General features: G+C 46.6%; 3 protein-coding genes across 11 annotated transcripts in view; 1 reads left to right on the forward strand and 2 right to left on the reverse strand.

Moving 5' to 3' along the window:
• Window positions 1-7,066, reverse strand: part of DUS2 (dihydrouridine synthase 2) — a 48,105-nt gene extending 41,039 nt beyond the window's left edge. For 2 of the 9 annotated variants that reach the window (XM_042852296.2, XM_065567598.1), the window contains exons 1-3: window positions 6,830-6,926; window positions 2,795-2,945; window positions 363-505 (exon numbers count right to left, since the gene is read on the reverse strand). In XM_042852296.2, coding sequence (XP_042708230.2) covers window positions 363-505; window positions 2,795-2,822 — 171 coding nt within the window. In that variant the 5' untranslated portion in view covers window positions 2,823-2,945; window positions 6,830-6,926. Of the gene's footprint in view, window positions 1-362; window positions 506-2,794; window positions 2,946-6,829 lie in introns of all 9 variants that reach the window. The other 7 variants (XM_005289746.5, XM_065567601.1, XM_024104093.3 and 4 more) reach the window with 5 other exon arrangements.
• On the forward strand, window positions 7,021-17,620 carry DDX28 (DEAD-box helicase 28). The gene has a single exon (XM_005289950.4). The coding sequence runs from the start codon at window positions 7,021-7,023 to the stop codon at window positions 8,689-8,691; it is 1,671 nt and encodes a 556-aa protein (XP_005290007.2). The 3' UTR covers window positions 8,692-17,620.
• The window catches only part of LOC101934214 (galanin receptor type 1-like), a 33,812-nt gene continuing 29,429 nt past the window's right edge, over window positions 15,184-19,566 (reverse strand). Inside the window, exon 3 of the mRNA XM_005289750.4 lies at window positions 15,184-15,536. Within this exon, the coding sequence (XP_005289807.2) occupies window positions 15,219-15,536 (318 nt within the window). The 3' untranslated portion in view covers window positions 15,184-15,218. The remainder of the gene's footprint in view (window positions 15,537-19,566) is intronic.

Below are 19,566 nucleotides of genomic sequence, written 5' to 3' on the forward strand. Positions count from 1 at the left end.
TAACTTTAATAAAACTTGTAAAACAGGCTTATACTTGTAAAATGTATGAGTGGTCACTATCCTTGGTCTTTGTGTGTTCCTAGAGGAGCTAAATCTTGAAGCAAATAGCAGAAGTGTCTTTCACTCCGCTGAGCTTGAAACTGTAGCCACCAGAGAGACAAACCCACAGTGGTGTAATACCACATTACAAAATTCACTTTAAATAAAATAAAAGGCTACATGTGAAAGTTTGAAGACCATGCAGTAACAATGCTAAGCCCTTTAACATCTATGAGGCTATGACTACTGAGAAACCAATATTGTTCATAAAACTGCCATATCATAAGAAAACAGAGCCTCCCCCATTTCTGTAGCCTTCATACCTCACAGTACACAATATCAGCACCAAAATCCAAAGCCAAAAGACGCATGGGTAATGTTCCAACCCGCACCATGGGAGCAAGAATTTTCTTGCTTCTGAAACAGAGCGCTGGAGTGTTCACAGTCATTCCTTTTGTTGTATGCTCTGAAACAGAAAGTGAAACAAATGAGAGAAACATTCTCTCTGCCAGTGGACATATAGAATCAAGATTTCCTTTCCCCACTGCCATCAAAATTCATGGGTGTATTTTTAAAACCTACAATTTATTACTAAAAAAGTTGCCAGCTTGCTTTTTCATTTTGATAGAAAATGGATCTAGTTAAAGGGATAAATCTCACTTTCTCAGATGAGTTTCTTCAGAATCCCTGCATTTGACTGCTAAGGAGCAAAGTAGACTGTTTTATAAGACAACCATCTAACAGAAATACAGGTGAGCCTTCATTCCCAGCCTTATAAGTACTACTGTGTACTTATAACTAGAGTCCTGTGCAGAATTATATCTGCAGATGAGGATATCCATGGATATAAAGTGGATGTCCACGGAGCTGCAGGGCTCTACCAGGAACCACAGCAGCATGTCGGGCTGCTGCTCACAGGAGCCAGCACCCAGCCCGGTCAGCTCCTCCAGCACTGCTGTACCGCTCCCAGCCCTGCCCACTGGCATGGACACCAGGCTCACCAGCAGCTGTCCTTGCTCACTCTAGTGCATGCAAGTGTCTCTCACACTCCCAGAGAGGAGTCCCTTCCGTGCCGCAGTGTGCATCTCTTGTCTGGGAGCACAGTCATTGTTGATGAGGCATGGTGGCAGAGAGGGGTCAACTGGACACCAGGAGGAGGATGGAAGAAACAGACTGGACAAGGAGCTGGGGAGGGAGGAACTGAGACTGGCTGGGTAAGACAACACGGGACAAGGTGGAGGAAGGCTTTAGAGCAGGGGTCAGCAACCTTTCAGAAGTGGTGTGCCGAGTCTTCATTTATACACTCTAATTTAAGGCTTTGCGTGCCAGTAATACATTTTAATGTTTTTTAGAAGGTCTCTCTATAAGTCTATATATTATATAACCAAACTACTGTTATATGTAAAGTAAACAAGGTTTTCAAAATGTTTCAGAAGCTTTATTTAAAATTAAATTAAAATGCAGATCTTATCCGTTTAGTGTGATCCTTGCCCTTGTTTTTCCTTGCTGAGTTTTCCAATGTCTGGCACGTATTTGGATACTTTAAGCTGCACACAGGCTTCTGAGTGATCAGTTGTTAACCGGCTGGCAGGAAGTCAGCGGCTGGAACCCCAGATCGGCAGCTGAGGTGAGTGGAGTTGGCGGCTGGTAGGGCTGAGCAGGGCCGGAGGCCTGGATCCTGTCTGGCAGGGGGCCTGTGCTGGAACTCCAACCGGTAGCAAGGTGAGTGGGGCTGCAACGGGGACCCCAGCTGGCCAGGGGCCAGCAGCCGGAACCCCAGAGCAGCGACTGAGCATCTCAGCCTGCTGCCGCTCTGGGGTTCCAGCCGCCGGCTCCTGCCAGCCAGCCTGGGGTTCCTTCACCCAGGCCAGCAGTGGGAACCCCAGAACAGCAGCGGGCTGAGCAGCTCAGCCCGCCCCCGCTCTGGGGTTTCGGCCGCTGGCTCCTGCCAGCCGGGGTCTCAGCCCGCTGCCAGTCTGGGGTTCTTTCACGCAGGCCAGCAGTGGGTGCTGAGTAGGACCGACAGCGGGACCCTGGCTGGCAGGAGCCTGCTGCGGAAACCCCGGTGGAAGCCCTGGCTCAGCCTGCCACCGTGTGCCATCAAAAATCGGCTTGCGTGCCACCTTTGGCACGCGTGCCGTAGGTTGCCGGCCCCTGCTTTAGAATGTCTGGGCAAACAGACTGGGATGAGAAGCCTGAGAAGTGGAGAGTGGAAGTGGCTGTGTGAGGAGAATAGGACAGGAACAGGGAACAAGGCAAGAGGGTAAAGCTTGGGAGGCATGAGCAGAAGGGTCTGCGCCCATTGCAGCACAGACCCTTCCAGAGCCTGCAACAGGACCAAAGATTTCTGCCTGAGTCTAACCATTCTTCTGCTGTCACCAAATACTCGTGAAACCCTCTGACAAAGTGTCTTCTTCCTCTCTACTGCTAGTACACATATAGGATTACAATCAACTATCAGTTACTCCATTAGCTCAAGGGGCAGAGGTGTGTATGGTAGATCTAAAGGTTCTGACTCTACTGGTGACCCATGTAGGGGTCGATAAGATGTCACAGGATGGAATTTGTGCTTTTTTCAGTGTAGTTTTTTATAGCCTAAGAAATTACACAGAAACCCAAAAACATTAGATGAAAGCATTACAGTTGCGAAGTCAAGGTCTCAAGATTTAGGAATTGCCAGAATTAAGGTTGCCTGGGAAACCTTACTTTGACTCCTTTGAGCATATGCATTATGATACAAACTTTAATTACATACCATTTTTTCCAAAGCACTCCTGCCTCATTCAGTGTACAGGATAGACTTGCTCTGGGGATGAATCAGGGGTGTGTAATGAAGGAGACTTGTCTGTAGGAACCCTGCTTCGTTTGTTGCAGAAGCTGGAAGCTGTATAGTCACTGAACAGGGGCTTGCGGGAAGAGAAAGGATTATCTCATGGTTAAGGCAGTTGAATGCTGCCCTGGTGAACTGGATTCTCTCTGCCACAGAGTCCCTATGTGATGCAAGGCAACTCATTTAAAATCAAACCTTTCAGAGGTGGTCACTAATTATGTGTTGCTTATTTTCTGGATACTTGACTTGAGACTTTGGTATGTGATCTGCAAAAGTGATGATTACTTACAATTATAACTGAAGTCAATTGGATCTGTGAACACAGAGTCCTACATAATGTTATGGGCCCTGTAAAACTCAGTCCTAGTCTCCAATTGGGTACCCAAACTTAATGGATGCTTTTGACCATAATCTCAGTCCCCACATCCATGAAATTGGGATATAATGCCCTCTCATTTCACAGATCTCCTGTGAAAATAAATTCATTAGTGTCTGAGTGCTTCACAAACATTATAGTGATCAGGTACCACAGAAAAACCCATGCAGGAATTATTAATTCTGTCTTCAGAGGAGGATTGCAGTAATGTGCAATAAATAAGGCCTGGGCGACAGTGAACAATGAGAAAACAAAATACTGAATAGCTGCCAAGAGTACCATCCATTATGTGCATTTAATGAGGTAGGAATCATATGGGAAAAAATACCATGTGACTAATTAAAGACTATCACAACTCATATGCACAAGAGAGGGGTGAATTAAAGTTATGCAGACAACTTTAATTCCAGCATTTCCTAACTTCTGAGCGCTTCACTTTGCAACCTTAATTATATGTTATTTCAGTTTATTTTGTGTGTTTGATGTACACAGTAGAACTCAGTTTATCTGACTAAAAGAAGTGGTATGGAATTTATATGAATAAACAGTCCACGCCTTTGAGACTTCTAGACTGGAAAACTGCAACACTCTCCTGCTGGGGCTATACTTCAGGGTCACTTTCAGCTGATGCAGAAAGCATCCATTAGACATCAGCTACGGAGATCACATCACACCAATTCTTCAGCAATTGCACAGGGCTTCCTACATGATGCTGGGTGCAACAGAAGGTGCAGAGTTCAAGCTCTGAAGCCTTATCATGCTTGTGTACTGTCTGTCCTGGTGCCGTTACAGCAGCTGGGGGAGTCAGCTACATACTACTCCTGAGGGAATTCTGCACCAACAAAATTAAAAATTCCATGCACACTATTTTAAAATTCTGCAAAAATTTGCAATTTTTATTTGTCAATAAATAAATAAATGTGGAGGCTCCAGCATGGCAGTGAGGAACACAGGCCACTGACAGGGAGATCACCCTGCAGGTCCCCCCATCCCTGGTGGTGAGGCACATCCCGGGGCCTTGCCCTTCTGTGCCAGGAATACCAGGTGTGGGCAGGCAGCTCAGCAGGATCCAAGTGTGGAGGGGCTTAGTGTGGGGGGAGAGAGGGGTTCCAGGTGTGCGGTAAGAGGGTTCTGTGTGGGGCAATCTGAGTGCAAGTGGCTCAGTGGGGGGAGGATCTGGATGCACAGGGGCTTGTTGGTGGGGTTCTGGGTGCAGGGGCAATGGGACACTGCAGGGGATCCAGATGAATGTGGTTAGGGCTCAGCAGGGGAGTCTGGGTGCGGGGGGCTTGGGCCGCCAGGGGAGTGGCTCCCCCGGGGCTAACTAGTGATGGGGGCAGGAAGCAGGAGATGGGGTGCAGCATTTCCTGCAGCCAGGGAAAGTTTCTGGGGGTGGGTCTGACCCGGTCACTCCCTGCAGGGGAACTGTGCTCCTTCCCCACCCCCAGCCCAGCCGGGACTAGCAGCTGAGCCCAGCGCAGGGTATGAGCCACCAGCCAAGGCATCCCTAATGCTGGGTAAGACTCGGTGGGATGGGTGTTCGGGAGGCTCGGGGGGGGGGGGGGGGGGTTGGGTATAGGGGGCTGAGGTTTGGGAGGAGGAAGGGTCTGGTACAACAGACTGATCTATCCTAGCATTCCCTGACATTTTCCTACCATTTTGTTTCATCTTTGGATCTCACTGTTGTGAGAGTCCCTCTTTATCTTTCCTACTGGCCTCTCATTATTAAGGTTTCAGTTGTCTGTCTTGTGGGTATAAAGTCAATTTTTCACACAACTGACTGGTTAATTTTAAGTCAGTCACAGACAAAAGGTGACACATTAGCAGAGCCTGAGTGAATAACCTAAAGAAGAAAAGCACCCAAGCAGTTCCTCACCACAAAAGAAGCTACAAACGCAAGATGATAATTCATGGTAAGAGGTCTGGGGGATAGTTTTTCTTCTTTGCCTACTGGGTCAGCGTATCCTTAAGATTGATCTACAGTTGGCAACTAGAGTTTGGACTAATCACAAAAACAGCATATTTGGAATAAGGTGCTCCTTTCATATATAGTTTAAACTATCTAGGTGACCTGGCTAATTAGAAACAACTTGTAATGTATATTATAACATCTGCATCTGTTCTAACTTTTAAAGCTGCAAGTATGCCAGGAGCCAGTGTCCTAGAATAAAAACTGGGAGAAGTTGTTGCAACTGTCTTCAGCACCTTTAAAAATGATTTGCCTTCAGATATTTTGTAGCATACTTTGCTACTCTCTCAGGACCTGACTTAAAGTCCATTAAAATCAATGAGTCTTTCCATTGACTTCAATGGGCAGTGTATGAGGCCCTTATTGACCAGATCTTATTTCCGACCAATTTTAATTACAAACAAGGGACCTGCTTCTGCTACCAGATAAGTCAATAAGAGTTCTGCATAGACTTCTGTCAATACATCCAACACCCATTAGCATTATTAACACTTATCTGCGCATGCATCTGAAGAAAACAACCCTATGGTTTAAAAATTGGGCAGATATCTACTAGTTAGAGGTGACTACGAAACCTCCTAGTTAGAAGCTGATACAGCAAGATCTGGGGGTGGAGAAAGAAGCCATTAGGGAGAGAGAAAATTTTGTCTTACTGCATGAGGCAGGGAGTGACTGGAAAGTGCCTGGCACATGCTAGGCACCACTGTAATCTCTATCTCTTCAAACTATCCCCATGGTGCCCTAGGGGGCAGCTCCATCTTCTCAGTACTGGCTCCCACCCAATAACAAGGATTCCTACCAAGGGATTGGTCCCAGGATGGTGCTCAAGGACCTGCATCTTTTGTACCGACAATTCTGGCAGCTCCTTGACTAAGGAGACCAGGAGGTAGGAAGGGAGAGAAGCAGACACTGGAGCAGGTATAAGAATGGGGAGAAATAGAGCCACTGAAGCAGCCATGGAGATGGGGGTAACAGCCCAGGGGCCAGGGAAAGGAGAAGGGGACATTATAGCAGCTGTGAGGATTTAAGGATGTTAAAAGCCCAGGGGGGTATGACAGTGAGGTGGCCATAGCAAAAAAGGGGGCAAGGGGAAGGGGTACTGGGGCAGCCGCAGGAAGGGGTTGGACCTGGGAGGGAGAAGATGGGCTTGGGGGGAGAAGGGGGAAGGGAGCACGGTGAGGGCACAGAGTCCACTGTGGGTGAGCCTAGGGACGGGGGGGGGGGGGGGGAGGAGGCAGAAGGGGCTATGAGGATGGGGAAGGGGGGCCTATAGGGAAGGCCCTGGAGCAGAAGGTGGGGGAGAGAGCCTGAGGGACATGGGGTCAGCTGTGGGGGCTGGGGACCCGGGGAGGAGAAGGGACCCCTGGGCCGGCCGTGAGGGGAAGGGGACCCGGGGAGGAGAAGGGACCCCTGGGCCGGCCGTGAGGGGAAGGGGAGAGCCCTGGAGTAGGTGAGGAGGAAAGGGGAGCCTGGGGGCGGGGGAACGGGGCATTGGGGCAGCTATGAGGATGGGGCAGCGGAGGGAGCGGGCGCGCATCCCCATCCCCATCGTGGAGAACCAGCCTGCCACGGGCAGGGCGCACCTATGGAGACACCACCCCCAGCTCCCGCTCACCTGCCCAACAGATCCTGGCCAACGGCACCTCGCTCGCCCTCGCGCTGCACTGCTGCAACCACACACCTACCCTGCACCGGCTCCCACTGCGCATGCGCCTCCCCTCCCGGCACTCGTATCACACGTCATCAGGGGGCGCCCCTTCTCTTTCCCCCCACGTGGGTGTTTCTCCCGCAAGGTAGCCGCCCGGGATGGCGCTGAGCAAGGCCGGGGCGCTGATGGTGACTCCCGGGGAGCTGGTCCTGGGCGGGACTAGAACTGCCGCAGTGCGGCGACTCCTGGTGCGCTGGGTGCAGGGCCCGGCGGGCGGCGGCGGGCCGCCCCCGGAGAACGTGGTGCGGATCTCCCGGGCCATGCAGCTGCGGCTGGCTCGGGAGCCGCCCAGGCGGGGCGGGAAGGTGCCGGTGGTTCCGACCCGGGCGGGGAAGCTGGTGTTGCGGAGCCGGCGGCCGCAGCTGAGCCAGCCTCGCTGCCTGACGCTGGGGCGCTGGGAGCGGCCGCTCCTGGTTTCGGCGGGCTGGAAGCACCGGCGCTCCTGCGGGGACTACTTCCAGCTGGAGCGCTCCCAAGAGCAGGCGCCGGCCCTGCGGCCTCCCAGAGCCACGGGAAGGGACGGCTCCTTCCAGGCGCTGGGGCTGGGACCGGCGCTGGTGTCCGCCCTGCAGTCCCTCTCCATCACCCAGCCCACGGCCGTGCAGCGCCGCGCCATTCCCGCCCTGCTGCGCGGGGGCAACGCGCTCTGCGCTGCCGAGACAGGCAGCGGCAAGACCCTGGCCTATCTCCTCCCGCTGTTCCAGAAACTCCTGTCTCGGCCCTCCATGGGCCCGACCTGGCCGCCCTCCCCTCGCAGCCTGGTGCTGCTGCCCTCCCGGGAGCTGGCGGAGCAGGTGCGCACCGTGGCCTCCTCCCTGGGCCGTTCCGTGGGACTGCGGGTGCGGGAGATTGGCGGTGGCCGGGGCATGGCCAGCGTAAAAAACCAGCTCCGCTCGGATCCCGATGCCGACTTGCTGGTGTCCACGCCTGGGGCCCTGTGCAAGGCGCTGCGGAAGCGGATGGTGAGGCTGGAGCGGCTGTACTGTCTGGTGCTGGATGAGGCTGACACCTTGCTGGACCCCACTTTCCTGGATCTGGTGGAGGAGGTGCTCATGCAAGCCCCCATCGCCCACAGCCCCAAGGAGGTGGCCGACCAGTGGGACACCAAAACCCAGCTAGTGATCGTCGGAGCCACCTTCCCTGAAGGGCTAGGTCAGTTGCTGAGCAAGGTCACCAGCATGGGCCACTTCACCACCCTCACCAGCCAGAGCTTGCACCACCTCCTGCCCCATGTCCAGCAGAAATTCATCCGCATCAAAGGCAGCGACAAGGCATCTGAGCTACTGCAGCTCATCAAAGACCAGGGCCCCTCTAACGGAGCCCTTCTCATCTTCTGCAACAATGCCAGCACCGTCAACTGGCTAGGCTACATCCTAGATGATCACAAAATCAAGCACCTGAGGCTACAGGGACAGATGCCTGCAGCAATGAGAGCAGGCATTTTTAACACCTTCCAGAAGGGACAAAGCGATGTCCTCATCTGCACTGATTTAGCCTCCCGTGGACTGGATACCAGCCGTGTGGAGCTAGTAATCAACTATGACTTCCCATCCACGTTGCAAGACTATCTCCATCGGGTAGGGCGGGTTGGGCGTGTAGGCAGCAAGGTGCCTGGGACTGTGGTTAGTTTTGTAACCCATCGTTGGGATGTCGATCTGGTGCGGAAGATAGAGACTGCAGCCCGGAGAAGGACCAGTCTCCCTGGGATGGAGTCTGCCATTAAGGAGCCTTTGCCTAAAACAGACCTGACTCAGGCTAACAAACAATGAAATGCTAATGTTCAAATTGGATTTAGGGTGCTGATAATGACTTCTATTGAAGACTAAATCAGCTAAACTTCGTTTCGTGAGTCAGAATGAGGATATGGGCAAAGAAACAACATAACAAAAGTGTTAAAGTTGCCAGTTCTGCCTGGTTAGTTACTGGCAAGTGCACTGATGCATATCAGTATGACCTGCTATTTCATGCTTTTCTAAATCTAAACAAATGTAACAGACCCCACAACTAACAAATAAATGCTAAATTTTTCCTCTGTTTAGTAAGGGCTGCATTGCATTTGTTCTGTTCCTGAAATCTAGTAATTTTCATTTCAATTTAAATTGGGCATGAGTTGAAGGAATTACATATTTGATTTATTATAGTCTTGAACATGGAACAGGGTAAGGTATCCGTGCATAATTACAATATTCCCCATTATCCTCAAGTTGGCAGTGATTATTAGAGGCAACTTATTTAAAAGTTGCAGAAATAACAATTGACTTCTTTAGAGTGTTAATGTACTTTCTTTGAATGCGTTATTTCATGGGTGAAGGTGTTTGGCTTGACTGTGGAAATTAAGTCCTGTTTATCTACAGAATAGGTAAAACAGAGGTTGATGTAGTGTAGCCTTGGTCTATTTTCTTTCTCAACCCTCATGGAAATACTCAGATCTGAATGTGGTTTTGTTTTGAGATCCTTCAGAGAAGTTGAGACCAGCTATTTCTAAGGGGAAGGAGCAACATAAAATGAGAAAGGAAAACACCTTTCAAGTTTGCGTTCTACATCACTTTTAGGTTACCTTCCAGTGGGAGAGGAATGAGGGGGTGAATTTAAGTGCTACTTGTTGCACGAAGGTAAGGTGACCATATTTCCCTAAACTGAAAATGGGACAATGGTGTATTGCCACCTTTACTTATGTGCTGCTGCTGGTGTTGGCACTGCCTTCAGAGCTGGGCTGTTGGAAAGCGATGGCTGCTGGCCAGACACCTGGCTCTGAAGGTAGTGGCAACATCAGGTAGCTCAGGCCAGCCCTGCGGGGGCTGCTGACCTGGGAGGGCTGGTGTCACTACTGGCCAGAGGGGCTGCTGCAACTCTTTTTTTTGCAAAACTGGGCATTTGTCCTGTTTGCTCTTGCCCAAACATTGATCTTACCCCACAGGGGCGCAGAGGAAATAGGACAAATGCCCATATTTACCAAAAATGTCATGATGTCCGGGACAGAGCTTAAAAATGGGACTGTCCTGGCAAAAACAGGATGTATGGTCACTGTGGCAGGCCCTAATGCCCCCTGATTGAGGCCTCGCGACCCTGCCATACCTCACCCTAGAGAAGGGCTATGGAGAGGGTCCTCCAAGCTGCTTAGAGTGGTTGTGTGGGGAAACAGCCAATCAGAAAGGGGCTGCAGGGAGCAGCCCATCAGGGCCCAGCAGTCTAGTGTAAGAAGAGCTGCAGGGCCAGAGTGAGATTAGCTCCTTGCTGGAGTTGGAGGAGTGTAGATGGTGTGCTCGGCTGGCTGAAGGAGCTCCGTGCTGGTGGCTGAGACTCAACCAGGATAAGGTCCTGAGGTAAGGATGAAGAAAGTGCTGGGCCATGGGGAAGTGGCCAGGGAATCATAGCAGCAACGCATCTTAGTTAAAGGGGCATGGCGGACAGCTGCTATCTTTAGGTTCCCTGGACTGGGATCCGGAGTAGAGAATGGGCCTGGGTTCTCTCCCCCCCCCCCCCCCCGCAGAATCCACTAGGAAAGTGTCCTCGACTTTGATGCATCCCATAAGGGGAAATGAACTCTTTTAGAGCCCCAGCAGGACAGCTGGGGCCCAAAAGGGCAGAGAGGGCGAGGACATTGCCTCCAGGGAGAGCCTTAAAGCAGTGGTTCTCAGCCAGGGGTACGCAGAGATCTTCCAGGGGGTACATCAACTCATCTAGATATTTGCCTAGCTTTACAACAGGCTACATAAAACACATTAGCGAAGTCAGTACAAACTAAAATTTCATACAATGACTTGTTTATACTGTTCTACATACTATACACTGAAATGTAAGAACAATATTTTACAGTTTGATTTATTTTATAATTATATGGTAAAAATGACAGCAGTTTTTCAGTAATAGTATTGTGACATTTTTTTGTATTTTTATGTCTGATTTTGTAAGCAAGTAGTTTAACAGAGGTGAAATTTGGGGGGATTCACAAGACAAATCAGACTCCTGAAAGGGGTACAATAATCTGGAAAGGTTGAGAGTCACTGCCCTATAGTACGGCTCAATACCAGGGCCGAGGCCATTTTAAAGACTGATGGACTAATTAAGGGCCTGAGCCCAGGGAGGGCTACCAGGAAAGAGAGGCCAACTGAGGGGTACTGGGATAGGTCCCCCCGGTTGGACTGTTTCCCCAGAAGGGTTTTTTATTTCACATACAGACTGTGTGTGACTTGGCCAGAGGGCTGAGTCACCATAGACCCACCACAAACTTAGAGAGTGAATGCAGTCACATGCACTTGGACATGGGGCGTTTGCAAGAGATGAATGCGACCCCCATTACAGTCGCCCTACGTAAAGAAAGCCTATAATTCTATGTTTCATGTCACAGTCTGTAATAATAATGTGGTTCTCTAAGAAAAATAGGATACCGCGATTCAAGTTTAATGATTTTTTAGATAAGGAAAATGCAGTTAATATAGTTGGACTTCAGTAAAGCATTTGTTGTGGTATCACATGGGAAATTAGTTACATTAGAGAAGATAGAGATTAGTGAACAAAATTATAAGGTGGGTAAGAAACTGGCTAACTGGCAGAAGGGAGTGTGTTGTGCTGAAAGGTGAACTGTTGGACTGGAGGGATGTTACTAGCGGAGTTCCTCAGGGATTAATCTTAGGGCCAGTCTTATTTAATGTTTTCATTAGTGATCTTGGTACAAAAAGTAGGAGTGAGCTGAGGCATTGTCAATACAGAAGAGAATCAGAATATTGTACAGGAGGAACTGGATGACCTAGAAGACTGGAGTAACAGAAATGGGATGCAACTTAATAGGCAAATGTGATCCTAGGATGTATCGTGCAAGGCATTTTTAGTAAAGATAGGAAAGTATTAATGCTGTTGTATAAGGTACTGGTAAGACCTCATTTGGAATACTGTGTACAGTTCTGGTCACCCATGTTCAAGAAATATGAATTCAAACTGGAACAAGTGCAGAGAAGGGCTACTTATGTTCAGGGGAATGGAAGGCCTGTCTTATAAGAGGAGACTGGAAAGAGCATGGCTTGTTTAGTCTAGCAAAAAGAAGGCTGAGAGGGGATATAATTGGTCTCTATAAATACATTGGGGGATAAACCTCAGAGACAGTGAAGAACTTTTTAAGCTAAATGACAACACTGGCACAAGAACAAATAGGTATAAGCTGGTCATGAACAAATTCAGGCTGGAAATTAGTAGGTTTCTAACCATCAGAAGAGTGAGATTCTGGAGTAGCCTCCTCAGAGGAGTTGTGGGGGCAAACAACTTAACTAGTTTTGAGAGAGCTGGACAAATTTATGAGTGGGATTGTGTGATGGTGGGAGGCAGCCCTGAGGGTTCCTTCTGGTTTATGTCTGATCCTAAAAACTCATGTTTCAGGGCTTCAGCCAGTCACGCACGTGCTGGAGTTATCTCCATTCTCTGACGCATCAGATGGCCACAGCTGGCAGCGGGATTCTAGATGGGGTGGGCTGGTGTGCTGAGGTGGTAGTGAGCATTTACACTCTCAAGTGCTTAGCTGACTGGTTCTTGCTTGCATTCTCAAGATCTAATTGATCGCCATATGTGAAGTCAGGAAGTAATTTTCCTTCAGATGAGATTGGCAGTGACCTATGGGGCGTTTTCACCTTCTTCTACAGGTTGGTGTGTGGGTTGCTTGTCAGGATCATCTGAGTATATCTCATTTAATCCCTTGTTACTGCAATGCCTCCAGCATTGGTGCTCCTCGGTCCTATTCTCTGCCTGTGGTATATAATAGTTTAGTCTTCTTAGGGGTGTAATTAACTTGGTCTAAGTTTTTGTTGCTGGCTTGGTGTGCAGATGCTAGAAGGTGTTGGTGGTCTCTGATACATGGGAGATCATATTAGATGATCTGGAGGTCCTTCTGGCCTTAGATTCTATTATTTGGTTTCAAACTTCTCCTTTTCAGATTCCTGTTTCCAGTGCTTTGTGCTCTATTAAAAGATTACAAGTCCTGTTCTACAGGACCGATGTACCATCAGCATTAGAATGTCTGATGCTAAAGAGGGAGGCTGTATGTTTATTTGCTTGGACAATTACATGTCTCTGAAGGCAAAACGCTTAATTAATGCCTGATTCTCTATTACAGTCTATTGTCAGAGGTTCACTGAGAAAGGGAGCCATATTCTGAAATTCATGTAGTATCTAAATGTCTTTGATCTAATACAAGACAAGGGACAAGGCTATATTGTAGCAGCTTACTTCATTAGCCTGTATATTCAGCTGGCACCAGTCTAATGGAATGTATTGTCCCTCTTAGGTTTAATGGCTATGTCTACCAGCTGAGCAGATGAAGTAGACTTTTTACTTTTAGTAAAGGCTTTTGTTTTGGATTTGTGATACCAGAGTTTGAATCTTCTTCCCATTATGTAGATCTTGCACACAATGGACTAAACTTCTCATTGTGGAATTAAGTTCTCAGGACAAAATTCATCATTCTTCACTGTTGCAAATCTTGGTTGTGTATAGAACATCTTGTATATTAGCTAAGGCTCTTGAAATTAACCAGTTTAAGCTCCCACCAGGCACTATGGAGGTATATAGCATCCCCATTGTTACAGGGGAAAATTGAGCTACCCTGACTCTCAGTTTACATGAGTTTTGACTCTTACTTCCAGTCTCATGCTGGAACTACTAGATAATGCTCTTTTTTTCCTCATTACACACATTTCCTTGATATCAAGAGTTCTTCAAAGGAAATGAGCGAAGAAGTGTAATAAGGTATCCACTTTGTGGGTCAGAGAAGATAATTCTGCCCTCAGGTTATGATGAGGGAAAGTGAAGAGAGCCTTAGTTTTTTGGTGTGGTCTTAAGATCCCAGTAAATTTATGAAGGATGTTTTGCTCCCATATTAAGGTATAAACTGTAAAGGGTTAAGTGAGGTCCCTTCCAACCCTGATATTCTATGATTACATTTCCTCTATGATTGACAGGTATTATAACCATATTACAGACATTAGTCTATGTTATGATTATAGCAGTAGAAGCTTTTATAGGTGGTTATAAGCAACCTGTTTGGCGCACAGGTTAATTAATAAACCATTTATTAACCCTTTGAAAATCATACATGAAACCTTAATAAAGATAGTTGTTAAAATAAAATCCTTTTCATGAAACATTGCAAGTCCCTTGAGCAGAATACCCTTCTCTTGGGTCATTTCAACACAGCTCAATCTGAATTGCAGGTCACAACATTTAATGCAATAGTTTTCAAATTACATAACAATGAAAAAAATAAAATTTTCAGCCACACAGTGTAAAAAATGAACTAGCATGGCACTTGGTATATTTACAAACACCAGGTTTATACAGCAATAATGCTCAGTTCAAAGGCCTCAAAACGATGGTTGCTACGATACAGTTGATGCTTTGGCAAGGCATGCTCACAGTATGTGTACAAACAAAACCTTGTGTAAACAATACCTTTGAACAGAAAGACACTGACACTTAACAATATACTCTTTTAAGAGTTTTAGTTTTAAATCTTGCGCTCTCCCCCTCGCTGGTTCTAAACAGACCAGCATTAGAGACAATGATTGATAACGTTCTCCTGAATGTAACTGGTACTAACATTCAAACCAGGAAATATACAGGGCGATAAGAAGCAGACAAATACAAATGCTCAGACCTCTGAGACGTAATTTGTGACTTTAGTCAATTACATGAATGCACTGAGCTCTTTTACTCTGTCAAAAGAGGGCTAGGAAAACCTGTCATGAAGAATGGAGACCGAATCACAGCAAATTAATTAAAAATAAATCCAGTTCACATACACTAGAAACACTGACATCCAGATGTGATTTAAGATACAACAGTAACATTAGAGACTTTGCAACAAGACATTTTCCTAACTACTTCAAGCAATCGCTCCAAAATAAACCACACCCCAGTTTGTATTCAGCCCCATCAGTTTGACTGCTCTTCGAAGGACACAGAACTGGATTATTTTCTTATCAGATAAAACTCCACCTTCCATCTAAACTTAGGCCTCAGCCTCTTTGTGCGAATCTGGAAGTATTTAGGAGCTTGTGTGGTGTGTCTGAGCACCGCTGCTGTATAGAATCTAGTGGTTAGCAGGCTACAACTGGACCAGCTGTTCCTGTGTGAAGTATGCTAACAGCTGCATTAAGGAATGCACATGATTCCATTGACATGATGAATGAGTCACTCTTGAGGCACTCTGCTCCATAATCTCATCTATACAAGTGGGGCCCCCCTTACTCTCCCCATCTTCTGTTTTTCCAGTAGAGTCTACTGAAATGTATTTTCATTTTTTATGCCCAGGTCACACATTAGTCGTTGAGTGGGTGGTAGAAAAGTTCTCCATGCGTATTCTCACAAGCTTCTCAGCCGGAACTGGCTGCAGGAGGAACTTGCAGGTGAAGACTTGCCGGCAGGCTTTGCGGAAGTTCTCCGAGAGGAAAGCATAGATGATGGGGTTAATGCAAGAGTTCCCGTAGGCTAAGCAGTGAGAGATGATGCGAAAAGTGAAGGAGATGTTGTTCAGGGGAAACTGACCAAACTCTGCCCACATGGTGATGATGTGGTGCGGCAGCCAGGAAATCAAGAATACAGCAACCACGAGTAGCACTGTCTGCGCTGTCTGGAAAAGACAAAGCCACGTGTTAGATACAGTCAGTGCCGGAGATGATCTGTTGTGTGCATGAATTATAAGGTTTCTTTTCCCCCTGGCCTGCAGCACTGGCCAGTGATGGACCAGTGATCAAATCCAGTAGGACAAATCCTATGCTTTCAAAATGCCAAAAACAATACCACATTCAGTTCTGTTTCATTTTCTTTGAACTCCGCAGAGCATTAATGTTACCACTATGCAGATCTATAGTGCTTGCCTTTCAAAACTCAAGTGCTTACTAATAGGTATTGTACGCAGTGCACCACTTCATCCATCACTGAAATGCAGCAGCTGTGTAATGAAACACAGGAACACAATTTTGGATAGGTGGAATGGAATTGAGGTGGACCAACAGACCCAGGTTAAATAATGAGATTTTATTACCGCAGGTCAGGATCTTAGTGTTTTTTGTTTTTGTTTTTTTATTCTCTGACAGAAATTCAAGCCAACATAACCCTTAATACACTGCTGGAACTCTGGTTCAATATATTCTCAGAAGGAAGAATGCAACCTGATAGGCCACCACCTTCACATCTTTCTGTATGCTTTCAGGATGCCTCCTAAATAAGTTGTCAGGATCTTCATCCCTACTTGTGAAGGCTCACTGACAGGAAAAGGGTTGTTGTGTTTTTTAGCACCGGCTGATAATTACTGTGTATTACTATCCCTCTGTGGAAACAGGAGACAAGGCACTTGCATTTTACTGCCATGTAAACTAGGTGAGGTCAAGCCGAGATGGAGGTATAGTGCTGACCTTGTTTAGCTACCTCAAGGTAAACCCCTCCAGTGCTTTGTCTCCACCTAGCTCACTGTAAAATTCTATCACTTGTTTGTTTTTTCACTGTAAATAAAAAACAAACCTTGAATTGATGAAGACAAAGCCTTAAATGGGGAGGATGGTCTTCCAGTCCAAACACACTTGGACTTGGGTAAAGGAGGTTCTGTGTTCAGTTCTGCCACAAACTTCCCATGCAGTCTTAGAGTAAAGTTATTGGCCTAACATGAGGATCCAATCTATAAAAGTGGGAATAATACTCCAGAGACAGAGGTGTTGCAAGGATAAACTTATTTAAGTATTTTGAGATCTGTGTCGGTGAAGGTGCTGTAAAAGTGTTAAGTAATTACTGTGAAATCTGTCAGGATCATCACCCGTGCTGCTTAGAGGCAATGAATACACAATGAAATTAACAAGAAATTAAGACTTGAGGGGAGGACATAATTTGCACAGTGGCTAACCCCTGGAACTACTGCCACACGAGAGGCCAAAAGATTAGCAGGATTGAGAGGATGAGACTATGATGTTGCACTCTATGAATTTATGAAAATACGCTAATGTGTGAATATAATGTAACTGGAATATGCTTCATGCAAAAGGTCTCTTGTAAGGTATCATTACAAAGCTTATAACCTACTGAGTGTGGTCATCCTATTTGTATGAATGTATCATTCTTGTATCTGAAACTAGAAATATGAAATAACTATGAGGTCCTATTGTAATTATGCAAAGTGTGGGACATTAATGGTGCTTTGGAATCTTGATGGCTCCCATTAACCAGGACAATTGACTGTAGATGGTTTACTTATAAGTCTTCCTGTATATCTGTATTCTGGCAAGTGAGTAATGAAGTCTTACAGTGACGTGATCATGTCACCTGAACTGGAATCCATCTTTAACTGGTGCTTTTCCATTTAGAAGGAGGGTGGGAACCCAGAGAGGGACAAAGGATTCCTGCCTTGTGCAAAAGCTATATAAGGGGGTGGAACAGAACAAAGGGGGTTGCAATCATGAGAAATCCCCTAGCTACCACCTGAGCTGGAACAAGGACTGTACCAGGGGAAGGGATTGTGCCCAGACTAGGAAGGCATCCAGTCTGTGATAGAAGCTTATTGAAACGTCTCTGAGGGTGAGATTTTTATCTGTTTTCTTACTGTATTAGGCTTAGACTCATGTGTTTTATTTTATTTTGCTTGGTAATTCACTTTGTTCTGTCTGTTATTACTTGGAACCACTTAAATCCTACTTTTTGTATTTAATAAAATCACTTTTTACTTATTAATTAACCCAGACTATGTATTAATACGTGGAGGGGGCAAACAGCTGTGCATATCTCTCTATCAGTGTTATAGAGGACAAACAATTTGCATTTACCCTGTATAAGCTTTATACAGGATAAAACAGATTTTATTTGGGGTTTGGACCCCACTGAGAGTTGGGTAGCTGAGGGCTGGAGATAGGAGCACTTCTTAAGCTATTTTCAGTTAAGCCTGCAGCTTGTGGGGGACGTGGTTCAGACTTGGATCTGTGTTTGCAGCAGGCAAGCGTGTCTGGCTCAAACCAGGCAAGGGACTGAAGTTCCAAGCTGGCAGGGAAAACCGGCTCAGAGATTGCCGTCCCAAAGGGAGTTTCTGTGATCCAACCTGTCACAGAGACTTTTATATAAGTTGTAGCATGAGGAATATCCTATCCGCAGTTACATTATGTAGGATCAAAATTGAAGTGATACAAACTGTATCATAAAATAAGCCAACCACATAAACTTAGGAAGAAATATACTGCCCTAATGGACAGGTTATTCTATAAAAATGCAAAAAAACATACAAGGTGCCTTCCTAGAACACATCTAATACAAGACACTGTCAGAGACAGAATACTAGATTTGATGGAGAATTGGTCTGTTTCAGTTCAGCAGTTCATATGGTATGCCAGCCCGCAATGACCTGTACACAAAGCCATTTCTCCCCAGAACTTTGAAATATCCTTGACCTAACTGAAAACAAGATATGGATAGTAAGTTGGTTATTCTGAATTACAAATAAGATAGGGCAGAGAGAGAGATTTCCTCACTAGCTCACAGCATCATACATTAAGTAATACTAACCAAGAGAAAAAGATTACAAACAAGACCAAAGTAAAAATATGCTTTCTAGTATCTAAAACGTAGCAATTTACAATCCTGGTCTCAGGCAGCTTCTTGTCTACAACCAGTTCTCAGCATCTTTACCCCACCTGGGCTGAAGGATCTACGTTTACACAGATTCCAAGAGCGCTGGCCTCTTGTCCCTTAAGTGATGGATAACTCAGGGGTTCTCTTCGCTTCTAATAGTCCAGTAAACCTTTCAAATGTATTCTTTTGAAGTGTATCATCAGATAAAATTTTCCTATGCTCATGTGCAATGTATATTCATTGTCTCTGGCTTACAAAATTTGACCTGGTAGACTGGTGAATCCACATTTCTTCGTTTAGGACAAACCTGTTTATACGCTATACTTGCAGTGCTCAGTCTAGGGTGACCAGACAGCAAGTGTAAAAACTTGGGACGGGGTGAGGGGTAATAGGTGCCTCTATATAAGAAAAAGCCCCCCAAATGGGGACTGTGTCTCTAAAATCGGGATATCTGGTCACCCTAGCTTAGTCTGACCATATTTAAGGAACATATTTCCAGCACACTTATATAACCGTACATACATAATACAATATTGTTAATGATTAAGGCTACGATTTAGTCATGGAGGTCACGGAATCCATGGGCTCCCGTGAGGGCTGGGAAATGCAGGGGTTCCTCCACTACCCCGAGCTTGGGGGTTCCCCAACCGCCCACAGGGGCAGGGAGCTGCAGGGTACCCTGCTGCCTGCAGAAGCTTGGAGCTCTAGGGACCACCACAGGTGGCGGGGGTATTCTGCAGCTCCCTGTCCCTGTGGGCGGTTGGGGAACCCCAAAGCTCGGGGTAGTGGAGGAACCCCGCATTTCCCAGCCCTCACGGGAGCCGGTGGGTATCCCCAGAGCTGGAGGTGGCAGAGGTACCCCTAGCCCCTGTGCAACTGCCGGCTTCAGGCAGTGGGGGGGACCCACAGATCCCCATTTTGTCCCAGATATTTTTAGTAAAAGTCTACTATGGTTTTCTATATGTATTACAAAGTAGGCACACTAGTTAAATATACATTTCTTTGTTTTAAAGTTTAGTAAGTAAGAGACAGGATCTTAGTATTGTGTCTATGTT

Source organism: Chrysemys picta, chromosome 14, assembly GCF_011386835.1.
Source record: "Chrysemys picta bellii isolate R12L10 chromosome 14, ASM1138683v2, whole genome shotgun sequence".
Lineage (NCBI taxonomy): Eukaryota > Metazoa > Chordata > Testudines > Emydidae > Chrysemys > Chrysemys picta.